The sequence below is a fragment of the Gopherus evgoodei genome, chromosome 15 (assembly GCF_007399415.2).
Source record: "Gopherus evgoodei ecotype Sinaloan lineage chromosome 15, rGopEvg1_v1.p, whole genome shotgun sequence".
NCBI classification, from domain to species: domain Eukaryota; kingdom Metazoa; phylum Chordata; order Testudines; family Testudinidae; genus Gopherus; species Gopherus evgoodei.
The window spans coordinates 14,867,851-14,886,797 of record NC_044336.1 but is presented as its reverse complement, the minus strand read 5'-3'; the positions used below and the strand labels follow the sequence as shown (position 1 = coordinate 14,886,797).

The 18,947-nt window shown below is 43.2% G+C and overlaps 1 protein-coding gene across 10 annotated transcripts in view; it reads left to right on the top strand.

Annotated features, from left to right (window-relative positions):
- The window catches only part of TMEM94 (transmembrane protein 94), a 97,287-nt gene that overhangs the window by 43,231 nt on the left and 35,109 nt on the right, over positions 1–18,947 (top strand). For 6 of the 10 annotated variants that reach the window (XM_030534299.1, XM_030534303.1, XM_030534301.1 and 3 more), the window contains 9 exons: positions 7,911–8,030; positions 8,975–9,102; positions 9,247–9,339; positions 9,762–9,898; positions 10,630–10,832; positions 12,901–13,052; positions 14,110–14,212; positions 14,576–14,662; positions 15,171–15,287. In XM_030534299.1, coding sequence (XP_030390159.1) covers positions 7,911–8,030; positions 8,975–9,102; positions 9,247–9,339; positions 9,762–9,898; positions 10,630–10,832; positions 12,901–13,052; positions 14,110–14,212; positions 14,576–14,662; positions 15,171–15,287 — 1,140 coding nt within the window. Of the gene's footprint in view, positions 1–7,910; positions 8,031–8,974; positions 9,132–9,230; positions 9,409–9,761; positions 9,899–10,629; positions 10,833–12,900; positions 13,053–14,109; positions 14,213–14,575; positions 14,663–15,170; positions 15,288–18,947 lie in introns of those variants that run through there. The other 4 variants (XM_030534300.1, XM_030534305.1, XM_030534308.1 and 1 more) reach the window with 4 other exon arrangements.

The window sequence follows — 18,947 nt, the reverse complement described above, 5'->3', positions numbered from 1 at the left end:
TATTATGGTCATCAAATGGCCACTTGTTTGCTCTTTCAGTAAGTGCCTTCTGTAACCTGCTCCTGTGGACTCTTGTTGTTTTAACTATGCAGCTCTTTATCCTGGGCTGACCTGCAGGAGGCAGAATAACATGGCTGCCCAAATCCTGAACTTTGGGGGGATACAGTAGAATTTCAAGGATACAAACACCAGAGTTATGGACTGACCGGTCAACCAGACACCATGTGAAACCAGAAGTAACTAATCAGGCAGAAGCAGAGAGAGAGATGCACACAAAAAGAGCAAATATTGTACTGTGACAGGGCTGCATCTTAAAGGTAGGCACATCTGGGCTGCCTATCCCCACCCAACCCTCATGCGCAGGGCAGTCACTTACAGCTAAGAGGTGAAGATGCTGGTGCTGGCAGCTGGAGCCAGCAGAGCAGAAGCAGCCAGGGCCGTCCTTAGGCATACACAGCTGCCTAGGGCACCATGAAATTTGGGGCACCAAATTGCCTCAATTTTCATAGTGCCCTAGGCAACTGTGTGCTGCATATGTGACAGCACCAGCCCCAGCAACCAGCCCTATCCCTGGGCTGACCCCGCCCCCGATCCCCCACAGGCTGCAACCACTTCAAGGGGCAGGAACATCCCTAGGAGGGTGTGGGGCCCCAAACTCCCTCCGCCCTGCCTCTTACCCTTTCCCCTGCTCTGCCCCCAGCCTGCCCCCATTCCACCTCTTCCCCCAGTGACCTCCGCACTCACTGGTGGTGAGAAGCAGAGCGATGCAGCCCCAGCCTGCTCCGCTTCCCTTGCCCCAGCCATGTCGCTTGGTTTGGGGAAAGTGGCCCCCCACAGCTCTTGCCTCCCAGACCCTGGGGGGGGGGGTGCATAGGGCACCCAAATGGCTAAGTACAGCCCTGGAGCAGCGCTGGGGCCTGCACCACTTTCACCACCCCTCCCCAGTGGGAAGGGAACACACTGTTTACACGGGGCACAAACTTGCAAACTCAGTCTGACCCAGGAAAGAAGCTGCTGGAGCTGAGGAGGGAGCTCAGCTGCTGCTGAAGCCTGGCCTGGAGTGTCAGCTGCTGAATCTGGAGCTCGAACTGTGCTTTGTTCAGAGTTACAGACAACCTCCATTCTTGAGGTGCCTGTAACTCTGAGATTCTACTGTAATAGCAAAGCAATCTGCCTCCATTGACCCCTAAACCTACTAAACTTCTGCAAAAAAAAAAAAAAAAAAATAAAACCCCAATCCCCCTCAGAGTTTCAGAGGCTAGATGCTCCAAGAAAATCTGAACATTTAAAAAGATACCTCAATAAGAAGAGTGTTTCTGGGTCACAGTGTAGAGAGATGCCTACTTTTCTGTCCCCAAGTGAACACATGGCAGACAAATCAAGCACAGATAGCAGGGCTGAGGAAAATCAAATGGCTACCAAAGCAAACATTCTGGAGATGATCTCTGAGTTGCAGTCCATGAGAGAGGATCTGACAACTAAGCTTCTTGCAGTATAGAAGGAAGTTGCTATCTTGGAAGAGCAAGTCATTGTGCTGGAGACTGGCCTAAGAGAAGTAAGTGAGAGAGAAACAGAGCTACATGGCACTGATGGCGCAGAGAGAGATAGAAAATTGATTCTGATTTTGTTCCTTCTCAAGTAAGGGACTGCCTGAAAATGTGGAAGGAGACAGTCCAATTCAGTAGGTAAAAATGTTGATCCTGGAGTTGTTTCATCTGAGCTCTTTGAAAGGTGTAAAAGTGGAGAGAGCACACAGGATGCCACTCCCCCTGCTGGGCCTTAGAAATTCAGAGACCTAATTGTGAAATTTCATGATCATTAGTAGAAAAATTTAATTATGAAAAAATCAGAGTGCATTCAGAGCTCGTACTCCAAGGCCATAAGCTGCAATTTTTCCATGACCTCTTACCTCTTTGCCCTAACTTTAAAAAATAGAAGAGAGCTGAAGGAAATTACAGTAGCACTCAGAAGGGCAGATTTTTTTTTGCTGCAGATGGGGATTCCCATTAAACTCTCATTCAGTTTCCAAAATTAGTATTATATGTTTTATATAGTTTTATATAGTTTTATAGTATTATAAGTGTCTTCAGACAAGGCAAAAATACACGCCAGTCTCTTGGGATAGAAATCCATACTTCAGATGTACATGAAGATTCTCCAGAGGTAGTAACTACAGATAAGCTGCTAAAAAAACTCTTAGGAAATGATGAAACAAGAAAAAGAAGATAGGAAAAGAAAAGACAAAACACTCTAGAGAATACATTGGCAATGGCAGAAGTAAAGCTGAACAAGAGAACTTGGATACTTAAGGCATATTCTAGAGCAGGAGTCTCCAATGCAGCATTTCGGCGGATGCTCGACCACCGCCACGGTCCTTCGTCTGTCGCCCGCCAGACAAAAAGGTTGGGGACCACTGTCCTAGAGACTAACCAGAAGGGATTTCTTGGGAGTCACTAGGAGTGAACAGTAACTATATCAGTGTTATAAAGAAAATAGTATTAAATTTGCTTTAGTTGCTGATGGGTAAAAGCTGTGTACTCTATTTTAAAACACAGAGGAAATAAAGGACAATAGGAGGGGAGTTGGTGGTGTGGGTAAGGGATGAAATCCCAAGAATGGAGCAGACCGGAGAAAAGGGGGATGGGATGGGGAGGAGTTTTTAGAGGGTCTGTGTAAATCCTCCTCCTAACTCAAAATAAGCAGGTGGTAATCTGTCCCTAAGGATGAGGGGTGAGGTCCCATAGGTGGAGAATGTACCTCCTTTGGATTGCAAGAGAAACAGCCCAAATGTTCTTGGTGAGAGTACAGGGGTTTAGGGTTCAGCAAAGCATAGTCACTTGGAGACTGTTTTACATGTTGTATTGTTTTTATTTGTGGATTTAAAGTAAGGGGAATGCAAAAGAGGGGAGGGAACTGTGAAGGTGGGGGGAATTAATACAAGAAATAGATATGGAAGTGTACAAACACAAACCAAGCCCTATTCAGGCACACAGTTTTGAATGCAACATCGTAAGAGACACAGGAGAGACAATGACAACACAAGGGGTCATGCCATCAAACAGCTAAAAAATCACAATAATTTCAAGTTTTTAAATACATTGAATAGTTACTCTCAATGGTTCTTTCTTTTAAAGTGTGACATGTTTGCATGTCAGAGAGCTACATCATGTAACTGAAAGGGAAAAAGCCCTGGTAGAATTTTAAAATCCCTGCTCAGATTATTTTACTTCAATATACTTATTTTCAGGAGGGACAAATTATGAGCATGAAAGATGTAATTGGTTTCAAGAGACATGTTTTGTTTCAGCTAAAGAAAAGAGGAATGGGCATAAAATTTGATACCTTTTCGAGTCAAAGTTCAATGTAAGGAGAAGGAGGGATGATTTAGATTGTTGAAGGACACAGTTGCTGGGTAATTAATAATGATGGGCTCAGTGTATGCTCTCAATCAAAAGGACTTCTGTAAAACTCTGCAGCACTTTGGGGAAGGGGAAATTGTACTTGGAGGAGACTTCAATTGCACATCTATTCCTGACTGGGACAAATCTGATTTAAAAGACCGGGGGATAGGGAGGCAGTAGCGGCATTGACTTCTCTGTGCCAACAGCTCAATTTGTCACCTTGATGGAGAGAATTGACTCCAGTGGAAAAAGATTACACATTTTATTCACACCCTCATCAGTTATATACTAGAATAGATATAATGTTAATCTGTAAATCCTTAATGAAGCAGACACTGAAACTGGCAGCATTACATGGTCAGATCCTGCACCAGTAAAGTGATACTTGATAACTGGGATGGGTCCCAATGATCACTTTTTGAGGGTGTGTGTGTAGGGGGAGTGAGCTGTTTTTTTCTCCAAGAAAAAGATTGGGTTGCAGAAATTAAAAAGGACATTGTTCAGTACTTTCAGATAAAAATGATATTGACAACATAAAGAAAGGCTTTCTCCAGGAGGCAGGTAAAGCACTATTTAGGGGTTGGTTGATAAGCAGAGCCTCTCACCTGAAAAAAGAAAGAACTCAAGAAAAAATAGAACTACAGCAGAAGATAAAAAGGTTGCAAGACATGCATAAAAACACAGGTTCAAAAACATCTATAACAATTAACTAAATATATGAGGAAAATTGAATATATTGGTGACAGATGCCACTGAAAAAGCCATTAGTTAGTATACAAAGCACAAGTTTTCTGAAAAAGGAAATAAAACTGGTACTTTAAAGGGATTCAAGAGCAATGTATTATTGCACCAGTTAGAACAATCAGCAAAAAGATAGTTATGCACCCTAATGAAATGTGCTACTTTTGCTGCTGCTTATAAAAATCTCTATACCTCAGATGCTCCAAGTTCTGAAGTTACTTCCAGATTATTATTTTTTAATTAACAGACCAAGATAAGCAAAATTTTTAAGACTCTCTAGATAAAGAAATAACAGAAGAAGTCGTCCTAGTGGCAATGGCAAGTATGGTTATTCTCCCTAAAGATGGAAAAGATCTCACTGTATGCATTTCCTATAGGCCCATATCCACTGTTGAATCATAGCATAAAGATTCTAGTAAAAATACAAGCTAGCCAATTGCGGTCTATGCTCTCAGCTTATATAAACCCAGATCAAACTGAATTCATTAAGGATAGACAAATCTCAGACAGTATTAAGAGAGGATTTGGAATCATCCGTAATACCAAATTAAAGAAAATCTGTTTCTTTTATTGTCACCAGATGCAGAGAAAGGAGATAGAATAGTGGGACTTTCTGTTTCAAGCCCTGCCCTATGTGGACTTTGTCCCCAAGTTCACTAAATGAATAACTGTTCTTTACACCAGCCCAGAAGCAACTGTTTGAGTTCATGGTGTTGAATCTCTGCTGTTTGAATTACACAGAGGGACTTGGCAGGGGTGTCCATTGTCTCCTTCATTTATCGCACTGGACATGGAACCTTTAATACAAGGATAAGGAAAAATGAATCCATCACAGGAATAAAACTTGCACGGTCACATCAGAAAATAGTGTCATATGCAGATGATGTAATATTTTTATCTAAACCAATATTTCTCTCAAATTAATTTCTGAAGAAATCTAGAACTTTGGGAAAGTGTCTGGATTAAAGTAAATTTAAGCCAAATACTGAAATGCCAGAATCTGAAAAGTCTCTCCTCCAGGAAAAACATGTGGGTACAAACGGGCAACAAATTCTATAAGATACCTGGGAATTCAAATCTCAAACAACATAGGAGAGCTCTATGGTTTAGTGTCAAATCACTACTTCAGGAAATGAACAAAGATCTGGGGTGCTGAGGGAAGTATTTAATTTCTTGGTGGGGAAGTATAGCTGCAGCCAAAATAAGCATTCTGTCAAGGATATCTTTGTTTCCAAATTTTTCTGGAATTATCCCAGCTAAAACCCTATGAAGAATATAGAGGATATCAATTTTTATGGAATAAGGAAAGACCAAGAGTGAGTGCAGATACTTTATACAGGCCCATTAAACAGGATTGAGTAGCTGTTCCAAATATTCTGTGGTACTACTTAGCCAACCAGCTCAAAGTAGTAGTGAATTTGGGGTGCTCTAACTCAGCCAAACATGGGGTATTTATTAAACAAAATAATTGTGGCAGTGAGAATGTTGCTAAACTACCGTGGATTAATTAATTAAAAAAAAACCTCATCCTCTAGAAATTTATGCACATCTTTTAGCAAAGGCTGTGTTTAGAATAGAACTACACATGAGATAACTTCCTTTCCCTTGCCAATGACACCCGTTACAAATAATCCAGATCTTAACCCAAATTGTGAACAAGAGAGGGTCGAAGATTGGGAGAGCCATGGAATACACATGATGGGCCAGTTATTCAGTAAAAAAAAACAAACCCAAAAACATTTCTAACTTATTTAGAGATCAAAATTAACTTTAACTGGCCCACTCTCCCCCTGTACCAGTACTTTCAAGTGAGGCATTATGTTTCTCAACTTTCTAAGAAACCTGTTATGCAGAAAGCTAATTTTAATAGAAGAGATGGCATCTGATCAATTAGGAAACAAAAATTATAACTAATTTATATTGATCTTTGCAGACAGCTTTTCTAACAAAAAAGTGTCTGTATATAACACTCTGGGAAAAGGAGGTGGATAGACAAATTACGCTAGAAGAATCTGGTTTGATCTAGAAAAAAGGACCAGCAACCTCAATCTGTAGCACAATAAAAGAAAATTTCTTTAAGATACGGTTTCAAAGGTTCCTCTCACCATTCAGGTTTTTATTTATATATAATATATAAAATAGAGAGAGAGAGATTGATTGAGAAATAGTGGTGAAAGAGGAGATTTTATGCATGTATGGTGGACATGACCTATTGTTAGAGAGTATTGGGATGCAATCCATAACCCAGGGGTCAGCAACCTTTCAGAATTGATGTGCCGAGTCTTCATTTATTCACTCTAATTTACGGTTTCACGTGTCAGTAATACATTTTAATGTTTTTAGAAGGTCTCTTTCTATAAGTCTATAATATATAACTAAATTATTGTTGTACGTAAAGTAAATAAGGTTTTTAAAATGTTTAAGCAGCTTCATTTAAAATTAAATTAAAATGCAGAGCTTTCCGGACCGGTGGCCAGGACCCAGGCAGTGAGAGTGCCACTGAAAATCAGCTCACGTGCTGCCTTCGGCACACGTGCCATAGGTTGCCTATCCCTGTCGTAACCTAATATCACAAATTTGTATTACCAAATGATCCTTGGTAATCCTTCTAGGGCAGAAATGGTCACACGGGGGGAAAAGAAGAACTGGTCTCTTATCTCCTAGTAGCTGCTCGGTTGTTGGTAGTCTCTCACTGGAAAAAGAAAAATAGCCCAACCAACCATTGAGGAATGATTTGTTTTTTAAAAGGGAGATTATGGAAAAATTAACACATCACTTATGTACCCAGTAAAATAGAAAGAGGGCAGGTAGATACTTAGATATTTGGTTACCTTTTATTCAGTGCTCAAAGTACATTCACCTGTGTGTTTAAAACAAACAAACAAAGAAAGAGCATACTTGTTTTTTTTTGTTTTTTTTATATTAACATTTGAAAGCGCTGGTCTGTTAAATATGTGTATATAGAGATTTAACTCACATAATTTAATAAAATCATTAGAAGCAACATATTATAGGCCTTGTAATGATGCTCACTCTGTAATATGGTAACATATTAAATAGAAAGATCTGGTGGCTATATTCCTGTATAATGTCTCTAAACAAAAGCTAACTGTTTGTTTTGTTCCTGATATTTGTATGGCGAGGATTTGTAAACTTGTTAAAAAAAATTTTAAAAATGAAACATTAAAAGAAAAGCAATGTATTCTGCATCATTAAAATTTCAGCCTAACTATCTGTCTTGTGCTGCTTGTTTTTAGCTTTTGTCTCAAATTTGGGACTCAACAGATAGAGCTTATGGCACCTGCACCTGATCTAGAATGGAGTGGTGACCTGAAGGGCTCCCATTTTCATTCCTGCAGACAAGTGGTCTTTCTCTGGGATAGCAGCTAGGAGACCAATTCATAACCTGCTCTTGACAAATCACCTGGGATTGCTAACAAGGTGATATCAGTTTAAACCTCCCTTGCTTCTGGGAGTCGAGCATGCTCCTTTTGTAGCATTCCTAGTCTGTCAGCCAGGGACACTTTTGTCTTCTGGACCTTGTGTCTCAGTTCTCCTGCTGTGATGGAGCATTTAGCTGGAGTGCTCACTAATGTGTTTCTTGCCTGCGATCATCTTGGCTTTTTATTCCAGCAGGCCAGTCCAAAGTTCATGGGAGAGTGAGAACATTGCAGATGATTCCAAGGCATTTGGGGACATAGGACTTTGCCAGCAGGAAAAAGCCAAGAAATATGGTGGTGAAGCACTAAACAGTTTTCTGCTCTCCAGGATGAGATGACCTCACATTTGGGCCTGACCACAAAGAAGGCCCTCACTATCCTGAGAGACCAGCTGTCAGCACTGCTGGAGGGACATCAGAAGGAAAGGAAGAAGGTGATTTCATGGAAGGTGAGGCAGAAAAAAAAAAAAAGCCCCCAGTAGGTTCTGACCTTCCCTATCAATCTCTCAAAACCCTAAAGTTTGTAAATTGGGAATTAGACCAGTTCCCCATGTGGATCGCACAAAGGACCTGTGGTGCATCCCCAAGCTTTCCGAACCCTTGTTAAGCTAAAACTGTGAGTTAATTGAAGGTCAGTTACGTTAGGGTCTGCTTTTGTGGAGCTTCTAAGTTCCCTGGGGCTAATGCTAGGAGCTATGCAAGGTTATAGCTCCTTTGCAGCTGTGCAGTTGTGGAATTTAGAAGCTTAACTTCAACCCAGAGATTCTTCAGAGCAGCAAAAGCTGAAACTCCTACCTAGTCAGCCTCCCGCCCCTTCCAGGATTAGGAAGGTGAATGCGTGCTGCCTTTTCCTTCTCCCTGTGCCCCTAAGAGCTTTGTAAAATCGGGGTTTACATGTATTTAAAATATGATCTCTGTAGAGAGAGGCTCCAGAGTTGTCTCTCTCAGTGCACATAGGGGGTTGTTTAGAGCAGATGGGGCTATGAGGCTTAACACACTCCCCTGAGGCTTCAGCTACTGGTTGGGTGTCATGTACATTTAAATACAAAGCTCTAGCATCTTGTTTTTAGTAATTAAATTTTAAAAATGTCTGTTCTCCCCTCTGGACCAGTGGCAATGAGACATCCTGGCACAGCTGCCTTTTGTATTGTGCCAGGGCATTACAAAGCAGTGAGCATTCACCCAAGCCAGTCATCTGATCCACTGCTAGCGTGTTAGCACTCAGATAAACACTGATGTGGGAAGCTCTTGACTGCTTTGAGGGTTTTTGCAAACGATGTTTGCTCCCAGTGGTTTTGTGAACTTCTACCTTCCCCCCATTATGTTATGCTTCTTAAAGGACTAGATATGTATTTAGCTGACACTGAGTCTCTCCGCTACTCTTGCTTTGTAGGAGGTGTGGAGGAGCAGTTTCCTGTACCATGGTAACCGTTGCTCCTGTTTCCATTGGCCGGGTGCATCTCTGATGCTGCTGGCAGTGCTGCTGCTGTTGTGCTGCTATGGGAGCCAGCCACACGGGAGGTGAGCAAAGCATCCTTTGCTATTTGAGGGTGAGTGGGAGTAGTTTTATACTGTATCAATAGTGCATGTGGCTGTCTTAGCGTTGTGGTCGCTAATTCTTTTTAATCCCTGGGCTCATTCATGCCCAGATTGTGTCCCCATCAGCTCCTTCCCCCAGTCTCTGATGAAGACTCGTTTTGGGAGCTCATTGATGCTGCTGCTCAACAATCCCATGATGGATCTGATGGAGAGAATGAGGTTGCCTCCCTTTGGGAACTGTACAAGTTCCTTCTTGTAGAGTGGTACCAGACCCCCTGATGTCCTGAGGTGTGGGAGTAGAGAGGGATAATCCTGAAACTGAGCTGGGGGTTGGGGTGCCTCATGGAAGAGTGCAGAGAGCTGCCACTGGGACCTCACCATTCCCTGGCTGTATTTTATAAGGGTATCTCTGGATTGAAGCAGATCTTGTCAAACGTCTCCAATGGAATTGTTCTAAAGACCAAGCATGGGCTTAATGCCTTTGCTTTTCTTTATGAATAATGTTAATACTTGAGTCAGTGGGATGAAAGAATAAAGGGGCAGGTAGGTGAGCATCTATATCTGTGCGCGGGGGAGCATATTCTGCTCCTGTACTCAAATGCCTCTTCTGCTTCTTGGTTATTTCTTGTTGCCTTACAAAGCCAAGGTGCTGAGATTGTGAATGCCCTGGCACTCCTCCTCCTCCTCCTCCTGAATCTCTTCTTGATTGGACGACAAGAGAGGCTGAAGCGCAGAGAGGTTGAAAGGAGGCTCCGGACCATCATCGACAAGATAAACGGTGAGGTCTCTATCTGCCCTCTCCCATTTGAGTTGTCATGCACACACTCACAGCTTCCCCCTGAGTTGGATTTCTCTCCAAACCTCAGTGTCTCCATTACCTGTATTTAGATTACCTGTCTTGCTCCATACAGAGGCAGGCTGTTGAGAGCCATGCTTTCTGCACTACTCTCTTTAGATGGGATATGCTGAGCTGCGATAGTGTCAAATGCTTTGTACCTTAACCTGGTAAGACAAATGGCCATTATGTCTGGGTGCTGGAGTAAGTCAGACTCTGAGCATCTCATAAAAATAAATGTCTTCCAGCAAGCCATAAGAGAGGGGAGCATAGGGACAGCGGCACCCTCTCAGCAAGAGACATGTGTGTGGGAAGCTTGGGCAGCAAGCCTGGGGAGAGCCTCTGCCTGGCAGAAGGTGGAGTAATTATTTTCAGCCTGGGGCCCTTTGGGACATTCTTTTGGCTTTTGTCTTGCATAGGTTCATCTCAGTATTACCTGGTGTTTGGTGTATGTTGCAAATTGGCTATGGGTAGCTGTCTATACAGGATGGGGAAATATGAGGGGACCTCCCTCCCCTCCCCCTCAGGGGAATAAAGGAAATGGCAGGAGATCATAAGGACTGTGTGGGATTAGCACTGGAGGGATCATTCTATGGAAGGTAAATCCTTACGGGATCACCAGCCCTTCTCCAGTGGGGCACTTCCTCATTCTTTCCTGTTCTCTGTGCTTTCAGATACCCTGGAAGATGGCAAAGAGCTGAAGTGGCCAGACTCCATGTACCCTGACCTTCACATGCCTTTTGCCCCATCCTGGTCCCTCCACTGGGCCTACAGGGATGGTCATCTTGTAAACCTACCCGTCAGCCTGTTAGTAGAGGGAGACGTTATCGCTCTGAGACCGGGGCAGGAGTCTTTTGCTTCTCTGAGAGGAATTAAGGTATCTCACTTGTCTCCTTTCTGTGCCATGATGAAAGATTGTTTCCCAGGATGATCTTGTTGGTGACCAATTTCCAGAGAACACAGTATTCTCATTGTGTGTTTGACCTCTTCCTACCTTGGGAACACTCAAGAGCTTCACCTTGCACTTCATTTGTGCAGCTAAAAGTGCTTTATATAAACAGCTCTCCTGCCAACCGCCAATCCCCAACAATGTAATCACACAAATGATGCCAAATCATAATGTTACTTATCTCCTAGAGGACAGAAAAGGAGTGTATTGTGCTTCTGATCATAACTGTATTAAACCCATCTGAATAGATAATTCAATAGGACACCTTCCCATTTTGAAACCGTGGGTGTTGCTGTTGTGCCAGAAGATGGGTTTTAGGCAGAAAGTCACTGTCACTAAAGATCTTAAATGAACCCATGTGCAAAATACTCCTCTCTGCTCCTTGCTGTGAATTCATTGCACTCACTTCGCAAGCAGAACTCCCAACATGAACGTGGTATTTCTGTATGGAACTCTACTGTAGAATATGCCTTTCTGATAAAAGAAGGGGACTGTACCCTACATTTCATATGGAGAAATAAAGGCTTATCTGCTCTCACCTTCCCCTTTCTGGTCTTTTATAGTGTAAGGTTGTTGCATAGGATACATGGGGGGGAAAGTGGATGAACTACCTAAGAGGGCTGGAAATACAAGCTGTGGAAGAAATTAACTGAGAAAGAGCAGGAGAAAATGTTTAGGTTCTCACTGCAGGACAGCAAGTGGTCTCTGATCTAGACTTATCCGTTAGAAAATCATGCTTGATCATGATGGTCCCTTCTGACCTTGAAGTCTGTGAGTCTGTGAATATCTCCATCAGATTGCAGAATAATTTCAGGGAAGATGAGGAGGGGCCAGTATTGGTGGGAATGTTACCTGCACAACATCTTAGCTCATGTGTGGTGTAATTATCCACTGATCAGATCTTATTTGGGAACAAACTATGAACAGTTTCAGAAAACTCTTCCTTCATGGTGTTTGGGTACTGAAGCTTGCCCTTTACAATGTAGCAAAACAAGCAGCAGGGCCTGGCTTTCCTCCTGGCTCTGAAAGCAGCTTTCATAGAATGGAAACGTGTGGAATGATTTGTTTAGAGAATGTACAGAGCTGATGGTAGAAACAGGAGCACTTGACAGAACAAAGAGAGCACTTAGATTAGAAAAAATTAAAGATGCTGGGGCAAAGAGATGAAGATAATATTAATACTTTATGCTCTTCAGAAGCTCTTAGCCAAGGAGCTCAGGTTATTTTACAAATGTTAAAAGTTAAGCCTTACAAATTCCTGTGAGGCAGATAAAGGAATTACATGCATCATTTCTCTGCTTGGAGTGCAACTACTTCTGGGCTGGAATGCAGCAGCTGTTCACAACACAGTAACATCAGTTTCAGACAAGAAAAGAAAAAGAGTGCCCCTTTCGCAAGCCACACATTAACAATTATTATAGTTAATTTAGAGAAGTGGAACGAAATTACCAAAACTACAATTTGGCCAAGGCATCAGAATTAACATGCCTCTCTTACAAAAGTATGTAGGGATCTTTAATAGGTGCAAGTAGGCAGGATTTCATGTTTTGTACTAGAGATGGGGGTGGGAGGAAATGTGTTATGCAAGAAAGACATGGGAAAATTCAGCTTTTAAAGTTACTTTTGATGCTCTTTGTTGTCTAAGGTCATGTCTACACAGTGGGTGCTACAATTGCACAGCTGTGGCTCCTTAGTTATGTCACTAGCACCATAGTGTAGATGCTTTCCTGTGAAATGTGCATATATGCAAGTTATGCTGTGGAATAAGTATTGCATTATGCAATAGGTGTTGCATTCTGCTTCACATTCAATTCAACAACTTTGCAAATGAATTTTAAAGCATTGATAGTTTGAGTGGTGTAGGAAATGTGTCCTGTGTTGAACAGATTTCTGTGGTACTAAAACAGCAATGCCTTTCAGGAGGTTCCTACTGAGTTGTCTGATTGTGCAGCCTTTGGACCTTCTGCCTGTCTTTTCTTCTTTAATTTGATAACAGGATGATGAACACATTGTTCTGGAGCCAGGAGACTTGTTCCCCCCTTTCTCTCCTCCACCTTCCCCGAGGGGTGAAGTGAAGAAGGGACCTCAGAATCCTCAGCTGTATCGTCTCTTTCGTGTCCTAAAGACCCCAGTGATTGACAATGTCAGGTGTGCTAAATTCTGCTTTTCATGCTTGTACAGGCTGGCTTGGTTCTTGTTACAACCTTATATCAGAAGGGGTGGAGTTTTGCCAGTCCGATACAGGGGGCTTCAGATAGATATTACCTCTTATCCATTATCTGGGAATACTAGAGTTATAAGACTCTCACTGGACTCCTTCACTGGTTCTCAGCAGCTGCTAGGTCAGATGGGTGCAGAAAGCAATATTCTCCAAACTGCTGCTTTAGCACCTCACCTGCAAACTGATTTGTGGTGGTGGCAAGGAGATCAGAGAATTTCTGCATTTGATAGCAAGCCCTTCACTTGGCTCCATTTTTATAGAGATCTGAGTTTCCTTTTTATTTAATTTTTTAAATCCGTGTTTGCAACTCAGAGACCAAGGACAAGGTTAGCTGTCAACCCTCTAACCAGAGGCATCATCTCTGAATTACAGGCCCGGAAGTTTGGATCTGCAGAGAATACTAACTTGCAGGGATAGTTGCTCTCTTTTAGGGTGGTGTAATTTTAAGAAGTAAAATGCTAATTCTTGGATGAGCAAAGAAAGGAAGAGTGAGAGGGCTGCAGATAGCATGAGGCAGGTGTTTCATGTTACTTGTTCTGGTTCAGCAGGGGAGCAAAGCCCATTATTAGAAACTGAGTGGGAAATATTCTCTTTCATATGACTATTGATCTTTTGCTGTGAGTGGGTGGGATTCTCTGCAAGTGCCATTTCTCCCTGAGATTTAATCAACAATATCAATGACCCCTCTGGTCAACTAGAGATGTAGGTATCTGAATGTACTCTGACCAGACATGCAAATTGGGGTTCGAGAGCTGCGGGCAACCAGCTGAGGAGTCGAGGGGAGTTCACTATATTTATTCCAGTGTCAAGTGCAAAGCTAATAGTATGGAATGCCTGGCTTTGGGTCTCTGAAACAGTGATCAGTTTCCAGTCATGAAGCACCATTCTGATCAAGATAAACTAAAAAGATTATAGTGGAGGAAGATGCAATGTTAGGGCCTTGGAACTGTGGGTTGGGGCTCCTAATTGGTCTTGATGTTTCAGGTGGTGTCTGGATATGGCTTTGTCACGTCCCGTGACAGCTCTGGATAACGAGAGGTTCACAGTGCAGTCAGTGATGCTGAAGTATGCCGTCCCTATTGTATTGGTAGGTCTGACTTTCAAGCCACCACTGTTGATGACTAGTCTTGTTCTGAACTTGCCAGAAGAGCAGGTCAGGACCGTACCGGTAGAAGTTAAGAAGCTGTGGGCTTTCATGAGAAGTTCCAGCCAGTCACTAACCTATATTCAGTTTGAGTAGCTCAGAGAAGTGCAGTGAAGGTGCTGAACTCTCAGTATGTAGATGTAGCAATGAGATGGAGTGGAAGCTGTGAGGGGAAGGTTTGGTAATGCAGTAACAAACCAGCTTTGACCTCCAGGATTTTCCAGGGCTCACAGTGTTAAGGGGAGTGGACACTCTCTCTTTCCAAGTGGTGGCTTGCTGAGAGTATTTCCTCTGTTTAACTAACAGGCTGGCTTCCTGATCACCAATGCTGTGCGCTTCATTTTCTCGGCTCCTGGAATTGCTTCCTGGCAGTACACTCTTCTTCAGCTGCAGGTAAAGGAGTCTCTTGTGCCCACCTCATTCCCTCCTAACCAACACGTATACCGCAGCTAATTTCCTTTTAACATAAACCTCCCACGCCTTCTCAGAGTTGCTTCTCTCCCTGTGCATGCTGAGGTCAGGTGAAGCACTCAGTTGAATAGTAAGCAGAAAGGCAGCTGTATCCCTAATGTTCCCATCAGGATGGGGTTTAATCTATTTGCCCAGGATTTTTTCTTTTTAATATTAAGGCATAATGCCAAATCCATTGTGAAAACTGACTGCAAGTGGGGGTGAACTGCCGACTGCCTCTTTTATTGCAAATCCCTGTGGATTGTGGGTGTCTTTCCCTCAGGGCTCCTCAGTGTGTTGCACTACTTTTGGTCTTTGCAAACGGCATCCTTTGCTCCTGACATTGCCCTGTATCTGTCCCTGTGCTGTGGTGAAGAGAAGGTCATGTGACTGGCCTCAGTTCTCGCTTCATCACTGTGGCGACTCTCGGTGACCTATGGTGGTTTTTCAGGTGAATGGCGTGCTGCCCATCCTTCCACTGCTCTTTCCTGTCCTGTGGGTTCTAGCTACAGCCTGTGGAGAAGCCAGAGTCCTGGCCCAGATGAGCATGGCCTCGTCCACCTCGCTGGTAGGTATTTCCCGTGTCCGGTCATTGTATGCGGAGGGAGGGGCAGAGAAGGTGATGGACTCTGTGAGAGGAATGCAGGGGGCAGTCTGTTAATCAGGTGAATTCACAGAATCTTAAAAATTACAGTTGGGTGACCTCTGTTGGGTCATGTCTAGCCCATCTCCCTGGGAGCAACAGCATTGTTCCCAACAGTGTGTTCCCAGTTCTCTCTCCAGCCCAGTTTCAGCTGGCCCAAGCTCTTCTCTTGGAGTTTATTCCACAGTCAAATAGATCCATTTAAGACAAGTTCTGTGGGCCAACTGATGGACAACTGTATCCTATAGTGGGAGTCTAAACTGAGACAAATGTGATGCAATAGCCAGAACAAAGGAACCTTTAGTGAATGTGAGTGGCTGGGTGTTGAGATGTCCTCTTTTAACTGCTGTTATTCCCCATGGGGTCTGAGAGCTGCCACTTGAACTGCTGGGGGTTGGATTACAGGGATGCTCCCTGCAGTGTAATAGGGACTAAGGAGGTGAGGGTTATTTCCCATAAGGGCAGATAGGGATTAGCAGTTTTCCTTGGAGAGGCTGATGGGGTTCTGATCCTGAGCTCTCTGAGATATAAGCTGATCGTTCAATGGATGTTGGAAACCTCCCCACCCCACCTGCTCCTGATGTGGTTTTAGCCAGGTGCACTGTGGTGTGTTTATCTGCTTCTCAAACATCTGTTATGAAGTTTCTGCCTTTGGCGCAATTGCTCAGACTACCTCCTTGTCCTTCCTGGGACTCAATGTCCCCATACTCTCCTGGTGCCTAGTCTTCTCCCTACAGGAGAAGTCAGTGGGAGTCACCTATATCCTGTGCTCACGTAGAATGAGGCAGATACTGCATCCGTTGCATCCAGATGCTCCTTCACCATCTCCTTTTAGTGCTTTCCCCTCTGCGTGCTCACAGTCAGCATCACTCAGCTTCTGTCCTTGGTTCTTTGGCACGGTGAAATAGGAACTCCTTGTCTTCCCTTCTTCATTGCTGTTGGCACCTCCATCCTCTCACCCAAGCTCATGCCTTGGGTGTGTCCTTTTCTGTCTCCTGTCTCTTCTTCTCACGTGTCCAAGCAGTTCACCAAATCCTGCTAGTTCTTTCTCCGTGACATCTCATAATATGATCCTGCCTCCATGCCCCTACAGTCACAAAGCTTGTTCAGGTCTTCGTCACTCTGATCTTGACTAGGGCAGCCTCTTCTTTGGCCTCGCCATTCCCACCTTTCTTCCCTCTACTCCGTTCAGAATAAAGCCGTTAAGACCCTCTTCCTCTCTGTCAGCTGGACTGTGTAACTCTGTTTTCTTTCCCCTTCCCATCAAGTTCAAGCTAATAAATCTTAAGGCCAGAAGGGACCATTGTGGTCATCTTCTAGTATGACCTCCTGCATAAGACAGGACATAGGATTTTCCTTTATTAATTCTGACTTCAAGTCACATAGATTTGGTTGAAGGAGAACATACCTTTTAGAAAAACATCCAAAAGTAATTTAAAAAATGCTAGTGGAGAATCCACCAGAAATTTTGGTGTGGCGTTCCAATAGTTATTTACCCTCAGTGTTTTTTTAAAAAACAAAACAAAAAAAAAGGTGTCTTATTTCTAGTTCAGATTTGACTAGCCTCACCTTTGGGCAATTGGATCTTGTTATACCTTTGCTAAATGAAACGTTCAAATTTCTGTTCCACATGTAGCTACTTATAGGCTGTAATCAAGTTACCCCTCTTTGATAAGCTAAATACAGTTCCTTCAGTCTTTAACTATAAGGGGTGTTTTCTTGGTTCTTCTCTAAACCCTCTCCAACTTTTAACATCCTTCTTGAATTGTTGACACCAGATCTGGAGACAATATACCAGCATTGGTTGCACCAGAACCAAATACAGGGTAATATAATCTCCCTGTTCCTACCCCTTACTCGCTGTTTATGCATTCAAGGATTGCATTGGCCCTTTTGGCTACAGTGTCATGCTGGGAGCTCATGTTCAGCTGGTTGTCCAGCATGACATCCAAGTCTTTTTCAGAGTCGCTGCTTCTCAAGCTAGAGTCCCCTAGCCTGTAAGTATGGCCTGTGTTCTTTGTTCCTAGATGTATGACTTTACATTTGGCCATACAGGGATGCATATTGTTTGCTTGTGCCCAATTTACCAAGTGATCCAGAGTGCTCTGTATCAGTGATCTGTCCTCTTCATTATTTAACGCTCCCCAATCTTTGTGTCGTTGACCAACTTTATCACTAATTACTTCATTTATATCCACGTCATTGATAAAAATATTAAATAGCATAGGGCCAAGAACCAATCCCTGTGGGACCCCACTGGAAATACCCACTCAATGATAATTCTCTGTTTACAGTTAAATTTTGAGACCTTTCAGTTAGACAGTTTTTAATCCATTTAATGTGTGCCCGTATTGGTATTGGTTCTAGTTCCTTAATAAAAATGTTGTGCTGTACCAAGTCAGATGCCTTACAGAAGTCTAAATATATTAATTCAATACTATTATCTTTAGCAACCAAACTTGTAATCTCATCAAAAAAGTATATCAATTTAGACAAGGTCTGTTTTCCATAAACCCTTGTTGATAGCATTAATTATATTACCCTCATAATTCTTTATTAATCCAGTCCTGTAACACCCTGTCACAGAATGGCCTGCCTGGAGCAGCCTCCTGTGGCATGACAGGCACACCTGCCTCAATTTCCCTTTTCAGAGTCTCCAGTAAATCCACTTCAGGCTCTTTTGCTTAAATAATGCCCTCCCCTAAATGCCAGTTTATTACCAAAACACAGTTAATTGCTTCCCAACAAAAATCCCAAACTGTCCATTTCCGACATCTGTTGTATATAGTCCTTAAAACCCCACTCTTCCCAGTGGGAACTCCCACAGCCTCTGCTGGGAGATCATTGTCATCAGGGGAACATCCCTCTTTCCCTCTGGCCCTCTCATGGCTCCTCTGAGTCCAGCCCTGGAGATGTCATCAAGTAAGCTCCTCTTCTGCTTTCCTGCCTGCAGCCCTACCCAATGCTTGGCTCTATCTCTCTGATAGTCATCAAGCAACCCCTGCTGCTGCTCTCCTGACTTCAGCCTTCTCCCAGGAACCAGAGTTAGTTTTTTGGCTCTGGCAGCTCTCACCTCCTGCCCTTTTTCTTTGCTCTGTGCTCTCAAGTTCCCCTGACTCATCATGTTTCTCTCCCCTGGTCCTTTATAGCCCCATGTGCTGCCACCACCCTCTTAATTGGCCAAATGAGAGCACCTGCTCTGGCAGAGGGGTGCTGGACCTACTTCATTTACTGGGGCCAGCCACCCTCTGACACAGCCTTTCCATTATTTTGCTCAAGATTGAAGTCAGGCTGATAGGCCTATTATTACTTGGTTCATCCCCATTTACCCTTTTTAAATATTGGCACAACGTTATCCTTCTAGTTCTGGAACTTCCCCTGTGTTCCAAGACTTAATAAAAATCAAAATTAGTGGTCCAGAGAGCTTCTTGGCCAGGTCTTTTAAAATTCTTGGCTGCAAGTTGTCTGGAACTGCTGATTTAAAGATGTCAGGCTTTGATAGCTGCTGTTTAACATCCTCCTTTAGTTAATGTTGGAATGGAAGGTATTTCATCATTATCACATGATATGAATATATCATCTGTC